The following is a 10,319-nucleotide window of genomic DNA, read 5'->3' on the forward strand; positions in this document are numbered from 1 at the left end:
GCGCCAAATAGACCTAGTTATCTTAGTTCAACTTTATTGTGATGCTCTCCAAGAGCTGCTGACCACAAAGCACTTTGATAGCGGGGATGCCAATTTCGATATAAGCAGTGATGCTGACCAGGATGTGGCTATAGACATGTCTGCACTCTCCTCCACTGTGGCAGCTGTTAAATTCTTTGTGACAGGCGATGCAGCTGTTAGTGAAGCCGTTTTGGATTCCAATCTACTGGAACTTCTCATTAATCTGCCAAAGCTTATAAAAGTAAGGTTTCTTATCTTCTATAATTTCAATATTAATCGTCGTTCTACTTTATAGCCCTGGCACATATCCCATACAAGTTCCCTGTGTAGCACCATGGAGTCTTTGGCCGCTTTGACGCGCCACTCCCCTCCATCCGCGGCCCAGTTGCGACAGGGTGAGCGCATCGAGAGGCTCTTTGCCAGTCTGCAGGATTTTGGCAATCCAACAGTGGACCTCCTGGACACGTGCTTCATGCTGGGTTACGATGAACGGGAGCACCTTTTGCTGCTACCCGAAGTTATGCTCCGATTGCTCAATTGGGTGCCAACGCTCCAAGAGCGAGAGCAGCTGCATGTGACCAGCCTTGTGCTCAAGGGCTGCACCGACAACTACAGAACGTAAGGAAATAAGCTTCGATTACTGTAATGAACGTATACATAAGCCTTTTATATGTTACAGAAAATCTGTGGCATGTGGCAGTCATATTATCAAGGCAGTATGTGGTTGCCTCCTGACGGCGGAATCTATGGGCGAGAACTGTGTTCAGAATCTCATTAAGTTGATAGAGGAATTAAGCAAGCTCAGTATTGTACCCGTGGAGCTTAAGTGCATATTTTCATTGTTGCGGCAGGGAACGAAGTTTCCGCAGTTCAAGCAGCTCCAGCAGGTGAAATTGTACCCCTTTATGATCTTGAATTCTAATTAATAGTCAACTTTCTTCCAGACTCTAGTTGTAATTGCTTTGCAGAGTCTAAGAGGCAGCAATTCCTGCGCCGAGTTCTTTTCCATTGAGCAGCCGACGGATGGCATTCTTGTACCCGATATTCGGAACTGGACTATCTCCGGCTCGTATGGCTTCATCTTTCACATTCTGGTTCGATTTAATCAGCTGAAAGAGCAGTCGAACAGTCGGCGAATGCTGCTTACACTGCAGACTGCAAGTGGCAGTGGTTTCGAGGTCTTTGTGCAGCCAAATGGAAACGTTGTGGTTGCTGCATTGACCCGGCGGGAATACCTCACTTCCTCTACTGCCACCAAAACACTTATGGATGGCCAGTGGCATTACCTTACCGTGGCCATAACGCCCCCAAAACGACCATTTTCGTATAGTCAGATTAACATCTTTGTGGATTTTGTTCAGAAGCTGAGTGCCACCCTGAAAGTTCAGGCAGTCAATGAACCATTTACTGTCTGCTCCATCGGTGCAGTGGTGGCTCCACCACAACCAGGTGAAGTAGCCAAGACTGGGAGTATGTCCAGGTCTTCATCTCAGGAGACCGGATCCAGTGGCTACAAAGGAATGCTCCCCAGCCTACTTGAGCGAACCCTATCTGCAAATGTAAAAATGAAGATTTTGGTTTTATTTTCAATTTCTAACCTAGTTTTTTCGTTTAGGTGTCAAACTACTTCACCTTACCGATGCGCACACAGACGGCATTTGATCCAAATGTAAAGAACTTTCCCATCGGAATGCAGGATACAGTGTTTGGAGAGCAAACGTGTCTTAATGGACACCTGGGCGGTGTTCTACTGGCGGATCCAACCACCAGCTTAAAAACTATTTTCGACGCGGGCTCCAATTTCAGTTCCATTTTCTCACAGGACAATGACCTTCTGGAACTCAACTCTCGCTTTGTCTTCTGTTACGCTCCGGGAGCAGTGTGGCATGGAACCTGCCAGGACTTAATACCAGGCGGAAAGTATCCGGGAAGGATTAATGCCCAACACTGCAAAATCATTAAGATCCAGGAGACAATCAATAGTATCGGAGGTATCAGTGCAATATTACCCATGCTGCATAGACTAATCACTTCGGATCAGACGACAGACATCTCCATTGGAAGTGTAAGCGAGGAGTCCTTGTCCTGCGCACCGACACCCTCGGCTGAAGAGTTCACAGACTGGGAGATGCTATCCTCGAACTCATACACCGAGTGGAAAATGCTGCAACATCCGCTGGCCAGTTTTCTGTGCCTACTGCGCTACCTCACACATGAGCACGAAACAAACCAAGAACAACTGCTGAGTAGCGAATGCCTGGCCATTGTGGGCACGATGCTCCAACGCTGTCCCCCGTCTTTATTCGATGTGAATGCGCTGATGGCCACCCACCTGCTGATGGAGTCACTGCAGGGTCATAAGGCGGATGCAGGGGGACAGCTATTGGACGCTTTGTATGCGCACATTGTCTTCGACTTTGCTATTTGGTCGCGTCTGCAGTTTCAAATAACCCTGGGACACGCCCAATACCTGAGTGCCATGATTAAGAATGACAGGAAGTTCTTCCGCAAGCGGTATGGCGTCCAGTTTGTGCTGGACGTGGTGCGTCAATACTACTCCACACCAGACAGCATCAGCGATGACGATGCTAAAACCATTCGAGCAACGCTGTTCGGGATCATAAAGTTTTATCTACAAAAAGAAGTCAACATAAAGGAGGTAAATTCGATGATTACATTTCTGGCTTCTGTACGGCAGGATGTCGTACTTGTGGAGTTTCTGGAAATGATGACTTTCTATGTGCGCGGGAAGAACTGCAAGGATCAGATGGTTCTTCTTCTGCACGAGCCTCAGTCGGCCAATCTTATATACAACTTCTTCGTGGACAAGAGCTACAGTAATGAGATTCAGGAGGCAGCAATCAGGGTAACATTACATGCATTATCTCGATAAGTATCTATAACATACCATAATTCAATTGCAGTTTATCAGCGGACTGTTGGCCACATCGCGGGTGCATCAGAAGTATAAGCAAGTGCTTCGATTGTACGATCAGACTACTGAGCAGAGCATGTTCCCAGGATTTTTCTCCTTCATTACACCGTTGTCCCTGAGCTCTACAATCCTATTTCATTTGGTTGATGAAATGCTGGGACTACAGCCAGACTATGCCGGTCTTATATTTCTGGTCTATCATGTGAGCAGCTGTGATCTTCCCGTGAAACTGGAGATCGCCAAACGACTGCTTCAAACTACCTTCGTCAAGCAGCAATCCACAGCAGCGATGGCAAAGCAAACGGGCTGGCAGGAGTCCATTGCCCGTCTGCTCATCCGCAAACCGATAACCAGTTCTCCGCCAGACGAGGAGAAGCGTCGCAGTTTTGGTATTAACCTCGACGTGCTGTTGGAAGATAACTCAAACTTCCTGGCGCAGGCCGATCTCATTACGTTTTCCGAGCAGGAGATAGGACTCGCACAATTGCAGCAGCAGCAGCAAGAGGAGCTGAGCGACAGTGGCCTAATACTTAACGAAATCCAAGCTAGTGTTACAGAAGCAGCCACAGTCATCGAGAGTGAAATTAAAGGTAACTTGTCTCCTAACCCAGTGTAAAACATGCTAATGTATTTTAATTCCAGAATTGGCTGAATCTGTCTCTGGAGCTGTGGTTGAAAATGCTAACAGTTTGTTTTCGGTCATTCGACAAACCACTCATGATCTGCAGGACACTTTCGAGTCCCTGACGTTGGGCAGCTCGACGGACACTGCTGATGGTCCACAGACGCCTTCGATTCAGCGCGAGGAATCTTTAAGCTCCGACACCTCCTCGCAGTCGCCTCATGGTCCTCCCAAGAAAAGTGACTCCTTAGAGGTAAGTGACGCCTAAGTGAATTTTAAATGTTCTGTCTTACTGATTATTTTTGCCAACAGAGCACCTCCGCCTTTGACTTTGTGGCCGATGGCGATGTGGACACCGAGGAACAGTTGGTTTATCTAGTCTCAAACACGCTATTCAACATTTTCTGGCGCGGTATCCCTAACGATCATCCGCAGTGCTGGCAGGAGCGTGGCCAGGTGCTGGGCTGCATTAATTTGCTGGCTCTGAACAACGAGTTGATTACTTCGCATCTCTCCCTGCGTCTACGCATCCTGGAGATGGCCGTGCAGGCCTCGCTTTTTGATCTATCGGAGCACGGCAGTCAAACGCTAGTCAACCAGGAGAATGCATCACACATTCTGCGCATGGTGTATGAATTGGTGGTTCTGGGCTCAAACGAAGATGAGTCTAAGAAGTGTTCTACAAAACTTTTGGATGGTGTGCTGGCATTGCTGGACGCCCTGATGATCTTCCAACAGGGCTCCTCCGACGATTGGTCGGATATGATTCGGTTGTGTTTGGGTCTTCTGCTCAAGTGCTCGCATCACCCGAATCCCGGTATTGTTGCCATGGCAACGGCCAAGCTGCATGCTATTCTCCAAAGTCGTTCTACGGAAGATCCCGCGGAGCTGTCTTATCTTCTATATAGCATCAATAGAGCTCTGGATAATGCCATTGAAGGTGGGTCCTTAAAATATATTGTTTATTTTTCATTGGTGAACGTTTGCTTGAACATTTCTTTGTTTAGTTGGCAATCCGGAAGAGTACTCATTCCTGATGCCTGTGATGAAAGCACTGCTTGAAAAATGTCGCATAGCCTTCAATTTGGACTACACTCTCCCTGATCTGCCCTCAACTTCCTCCGGGCCCGTCTTTTTCAATGATTTCCAAATGTACAGCACCAGCAAAAAGTGGAGGAACTTTATTGAACGCAAGGTAAGTTTCGTGTTTCAAATGTACTTGCATACATCAATATGGTATCAGTTTTATTTATAACTCGATCTATTTATTATTTAAATAAATTCAACATTATTAGCCTAAGTTTAGGGACAAAACGTATTATTTTACGTATATTTTAAAGAACTAAGTACTATTTAAACAAGTCTTTAAGCTATGCCTCCTTTTGATTTCGTTGAGAATTCAGAATAGTTTGTGATTTTTTGGCAAGTTCTGGCGCACCCCATGGAGATTTCTCTCCAATTCTCGATCACTGAGGGGACTCTTGAACAGCGTCGTGTCGAAGACGCCCTTAGTGGTTCGCTTGGATGTGGGTGGACCCCTACCATCTGCCGGCTGCAGTGCCAGCGGTGACACCGGGCCGTTGTTTCTAACGTAACTTGGTCTTGTAGGTCTTGAGCCACGCCCTCCGATTGTGGGTGAAAACTGTTGCCTGGTCGGTGGTGCAATGGTTCCGTCGTAATAGCTTTGCGAGTGGGATTGTTCGATTCGAACGCTGGTTGTAATAGGATCGGGTGAACTGGGATTCAAGGGTTGCTGGTTCTTGCGATACCGAGAAGAGCCGCGATTTCTACTGCGATCAGAAGTGGGAGTACCCGGAGTACTTGTAACAATGGTGGGTATGAATGCCGTACGGGTCGTACTAATCCTGCCCCTCATTGGAGTCCAAGGTGCCGGAGTCGTCGACGTCGTGGTTGTGGGCGTGACAAAGTTGAAGAAGCTCTGCTTCCTCTCCACATAGTGGGAGCTATTAGCATCCGTATCTGCATTTTCGTTTGACGCCCCCAAGTGGCTATCCGCCTCATAGGCCTGCTGGAGCTCAGGAACATCTAGGGTATGCTTTGCGGGGACAACGCCAGCACCGGGCTTTCGCTTCCTCTTTCGCCGCTTGGAACTACCAGCCGCATGGGCATCTGAAGATATCTCATTCAGATCGGGGGAGGCGGACAGGATGGGTGGATAAGACTCCTGTTCATCGCGATTGGAGGCTTCGAAAGGAACGGGATCGTAGATGGGCACTTCGTAGCTGGATTTGGGAAAATCGAAACTAGGAGACTTGTGGTGCGGATTCAATGGCAATTCCTGCGACGGTGGTGCGTAATCGTCCTGCGGATAGGTATTGATGGAATGGGAATCGGAGGAAACATAGTTTGAAGGTGGATGCTGAGGTGCCTGATCGTACGTGGATGAAGGAGGATGTTGGTAGGAGTTTGGGTGCTCCTGGGGTGGTTGGTCATAACTGGAGGAGGGATGCTGGGGAGGTTGATCATAACTGGAGGAGGGATGTTGGGGAGGTTGATCATAACTGGATGGGGGATGTTGAGCAGGCGGATCATAACTGGATGGGGGATGTTGAGAAGGCTGATCATAACTGGAGGGTGGATGTTGAGGAGGCTGACTGTAGCTGGGCGGAGGATGCTGTGGAGGCTGGTCATAGCTCGAAGAAGGATGTTGGGGTGGCGCATAACTATTAGTCGGAGGATGGAGCGGAGGCTTCACATAATTATTAGACGGTGGCTCCGCAAACCCATCATGAGATGACGGAGGATGGGGTGGTACATAGTTCTGCTGGTGATTGGACTGATAGGAAGTGCTGATCTCAAATGCGGGCGGGGAATAGGCAATTTCAAAGTTAGGATTATTGATGGAACTATGTTTAGGAGGATGCTTGGGTGGTTCCGCAAAGTTCTGATGGTACCCCACATTGGGAATCTTCTGCTCATATATAGAATACGAGTCAGGAGCTGGCAGATTCTTATGCGGATAGCTGGGTACTGGAGCCGGAGCCTCGGGTACTCCATAGCGGGTAGCCGGCGGATGAGCCGGAGCTGGAGGAGGCTCATAGTGGGAAGCAAAAGAGTGATCAGGCTGGAAGCTCTGATGCACAGGAGGCAAGCCGTATTTCTGGTGAGGAACGTGCTCATGAGTGGTGACCAAGCCAAAGTCCAGGCTTGGGAACTTGTGTGCTCCGTAGAGATTCGGTTCCGTATCGTGATTGTAGAAGTCCAGATCCATGGACTGCGCTTCGTAGCTGGAAGTGGGTATCTTAAAGTCCGCACCATCGAACTTCAGGTGCTGAAAGTCATCAAGCGAGAAGCTGGGCTCCTCGATATGGGCTGGGAATGAGGGCTTCGAATAGCGAATGTGAGGCGGTGGTGGTCCGTACTTAATCTTGGGATGACCCTTAGTCCGCCGGCGCAGCTTGGAGCGCTTGATTACGGCGTAGGGTGGCTGACGTCGGTATCGGATCAGTTTCTCCGCCGTGGGCACCAGCTCCGCTTTTGGCTCAGTCTTCGGCGTCCCCTCAACACTGGTGGCATTGGACTCGCTGAGGGCGAGTGGCAGACAGAAAGTGGCCAACTACGGGGAAAGGGGATGTGTAAAAGGTAAAGGGTGAGTAGGTTAATATTCCGCAAAAAAGATCATCAGACAAATAAACTTTCTCCATCCAAACTCCATCCACTTAAATGCTGTCATCTCTGTGTGGTTTTGTCTTATGTGGTCAACCTTTGACTTGCCAGCCAAGACTCGCTAGCTCTCGGCGGTGGCTTCCGCCTCAGTGCCTCTCTGGCTCCCAGTTTCCCTAGCTCTTTACACGTAACACAGTTGCCATCACCTTCACCAGTGGCAACCGGATCACGAGTCTTGCTTGCCAGGCTCCTCGTAACTGTTGCATCGATGCGGGGACCTTGCCGGCTGGCTGCTCTCACGCAATCCAATCACGACTGAGGAGCGCAGGGATTGGCTGGGGACGACTTGGAACTGGTCACCCGAAGGAGACAAGTTTTGAGCCTGATTATCGCCAGGTTCAGGTGTGCGAGTCCGTGCGCAGTCACTTTTCTGGCATTTGTTTTTATAGACACGGGGTGTACCAAAGCTTAAAAGTGGCTATAATAAGATTCCTAATAACATAAACTAGACATACATCAGAATTGGTTATCAATACATTAAAGCATTGCTAAAGCTTTTACTATCCTTTTAATAATCTTTAAGTATTTGGAAGCCTGGCGTTTGGGGTGTTGCAGCTTTAAAACTGGTTGGACAAATTTACAATTCATTTGACTAGTTGTTGAACTACAATCTAATATCTTAACACAAGGATAACAGTTCCGAATGGGCAATGCAATTACAAAACGTTGCAAAACTTTGAAGTTCCTGGCTAATCGCATTTATGAGATCCTTGATTTGAATTCGAAGTGCAGTTTTTTCTATCTAATATCACAGACAGCACACATGAGATGGCAGCATAATTAATTCACATATTATTTAATCGCTTACAAAACAGGCCGAAAGCCAAAACAAATTGCACATTTTGAGCGGCAAACAAAGCGCGAACTAAACTCTACGCAGTAGTGGCGTTTGGAAAATCAAATTCCAAAATCGACGCGCACATGAACACAACTTTCGACTCCGAATCCGAGTCCAACCAAATCCAAGTTGGCGCTGGAGTTTTGAAGATCGAGGCTGAGATTTTCCACGCGGCTCCCGGTCGGTCACGACTCGTCGGACTTTCTTTCGGCAACTGAGCTGAGCGCCAAGAAAGTGGTCTGGTTTTGTGGCTCGAAGAGGCGCAGCTGGAACCAGTCGAATGACAAAGCGGCGTCGCTGCCGATGCACCCACCTGGCGGAGATTTTACCAGAAATATTTTGCCCTGCTCTTTTATTTTCATTTTATTTTATTTTATATGTGTTGTATTTGTATTTAATTCGTGTGTGCCCAGTGCCTTGGAACGATCGCTGGCGGCACTCGAGGTGGTGGCGGATTATGCAAAGAATCCCCACCGTGCCACCTCCACTGGCGCCATGCGGATGCCTCCTGGTTACGGCTGGTACCTGGAGAAGATCGGCGTTAAATAAACCCCAAATAAACAGCCATCGAGGAGCGCGTCTAACTGGTTTGCACAACTGCAATCGAGTGCTTCCTGTGCCCGCGGCTATCTGCACATTGAACTTGAACCTGACCGGACGTGACTTGTGGACTTGGACATGCTCACTGATCTCCACCAGAGCGCCTGGCCAACAGTTGGATCTGGAATACGCACGAAGAGTGCCCCCGAATCGAATGAAAGCGAAAACAAATCCAAGCTGCCATAATCGTCTATCTTGATCTTCAACTCACACTCTGAAGACTGAAAGAAAATTTCACAATTTCAGTTGTGATCCATTAAAAATCCTAATAAGTTTAGATAGATAAGTTAAGATAAAGTTTTTAAACTGCTATGCAGAAACAATTTGGTTTCAGGCACATCTACCCTATGATATTTAAAATAGATAATAATCAGATTGTTTTGAAACATAATAATACGACAGTATCTATATAAGGCTTAAGTCTAATATGATATACTTGCTTTTTTTTCCGTGTACTAATCCCGAACTTCTCACACTTTCAGGTGAAGCCTCTGTACGACTGCTACCAGCGCGACATCGAGTTGCATCTGTGGGAGCCCATCAACCGATTCTGGGCGGAGTGCTACGAGGCCTGCAAAGCGGCCTCCAAGCAGAGGGCCACAAACCAGGCGGAGAACAGGCGCCTCTTCCAGCAGAAGATCTACATGCCGTGGAAGGTGCGCCAGGTGGAGGAGATGCAACGACTGCAAGCGGCTGCACTGCAGCACAAGACCATCGACAGCCACATACGGAAGCGGTGGAAGACCGCCAAGCGTTTCTTGTACGGCCCACGCGGACCATGGTACACCGGGTGAGTACTTCTCTTGTGTACTTATTGCTGCAGAGAGATAAAAAGTATTTAGTTTCATTACGTAATTCTTAGACTATAACTAGAACTATAAATGGAGAATCAGCACAGAACATTTTCAAGGAAGTTGCACTCTTTATGTTAAGATGTTATAACAATTCTGACTCTTAATACTGACTAATAATACAAGCTGGTATAAGCCAAATTTAAATTACAACTCTTCAATTTGGAAATACGCTTTAATTTTATCAGCAGAGTTTTCTCTCTCTGTAAACGTCAGTGAGCCCGCCCGATTCCATTATGAAATGACGCGAAATTCAGCATTTTAATTGCCCGCCTCGCATTTGAGGCGACAATTGTAATCGAGCGTGCCAGCTCCGTTACAGTAAATACACGTATTACATGTGTGCGTGATCACTTAATCACCTGGAGGCACACTCTTGTGGTCCTAAAGACCACTCGAACCACTCGAAGACTCCAACATGGCCAGAAGCCGCCGCGCTCTGTGTTAATTTCACTTCCAAATGCAAACAAATCCCTCTCAATCATTAAAGTCTGCAGCGGCGTCATCGTGATCATCAACACACTAGGCTGGTGGTAACCACAATATGTTTAGTAGTTCCACTGACACAATGGGTGAAATCCGTCAAACACAATGCCACAAATCGGTGATAATCCGATGGGTATTTGTGGTCGCACTTTTGGCTGAAAATCCTATTAAAAGCTATTCAGTGATCTCCGATTAGTGACCAGATGTTAAGATTATCATATCGGCTGGGTCTAGACTAGTCTTTATAAATTACAACTTTGTTATGATGCAAATATGTCT

At 47.5% G+C, this 10,319-nt stretch overlaps 2 protein-coding genes across 3 annotated transcripts in view; one reads left to right on the top strand and one right to left on the bottom strand.

The window, feature by feature from the left end:
• Positions 1-10,319, top strand: part of LOC6543713 (neurobeachin-like protein 1) — a 31,759-nt gene that overhangs the window by 2,133 nt on the left and 19,307 nt on the right. For both annotated transcript variants that reach the window (XM_026977544.1, XM_001971820.3), the window contains 10 exons: positions 2-262; positions 317-639; positions 701-908; positions 966-1,580; positions 1,637-2,887; positions 2,946-3,546; positions 3,599-3,831; positions 3,891-4,518; positions 4,586-4,773; positions 9,186-9,493. In XM_026977544.1, coding sequence (XP_026833345.1) covers positions 2-262; positions 317-639; positions 701-908; positions 966-1,580; positions 1,637-2,887; positions 2,946-3,546; positions 3,599-3,831; positions 3,891-4,518; positions 4,586-4,773; positions 9,186-9,493 — 4,616 coding nt within the window. The remainder of the gene's footprint in view (position 1; positions 263-316; positions 640-700; positions 909-965; positions 1,581-1,636; positions 2,888-2,945; positions 3,547-3,598; positions 3,832-3,890; positions 4,519-4,585; positions 4,774-9,185; positions 9,494-10,319) is intronic.
• On the bottom strand, positions 4,864-8,413 carry LOC6543714 (adhesive plaque matrix protein). Its single transcript, XM_001971821.2, has 2 exons — positions 8,074-8,413; positions 4,864-7,155 (listed from the first exon to the last, which is right to left on the bottom strand). The coding sequence occupies exons 1-2, from the start codon at positions 8,104-8,106 to the stop codon at positions 4,978-4,980; spliced, it is 2,211 nt and encodes a 736-aa protein (XP_001971857.1). The 5' UTR covers positions 8,107-8,413; the 3' UTR covers positions 4,864-4,977.

The sequence above is a fragment of the Drosophila erecta genome, unplaced genomic scaffold (genome assembly GCF_003286155.1).
Source record: "Drosophila erecta strain 14021-0224.00,06,07 unplaced genomic scaffold, DereRS2 tig00000021-arrow-pilon, whole genome shotgun sequence".
In the NCBI taxonomy this organism is placed as follows: domain Eukaryota; kingdom Metazoa; phylum Arthropoda; class Insecta; order Diptera; family Drosophilidae; genus Drosophila; species Drosophila erecta.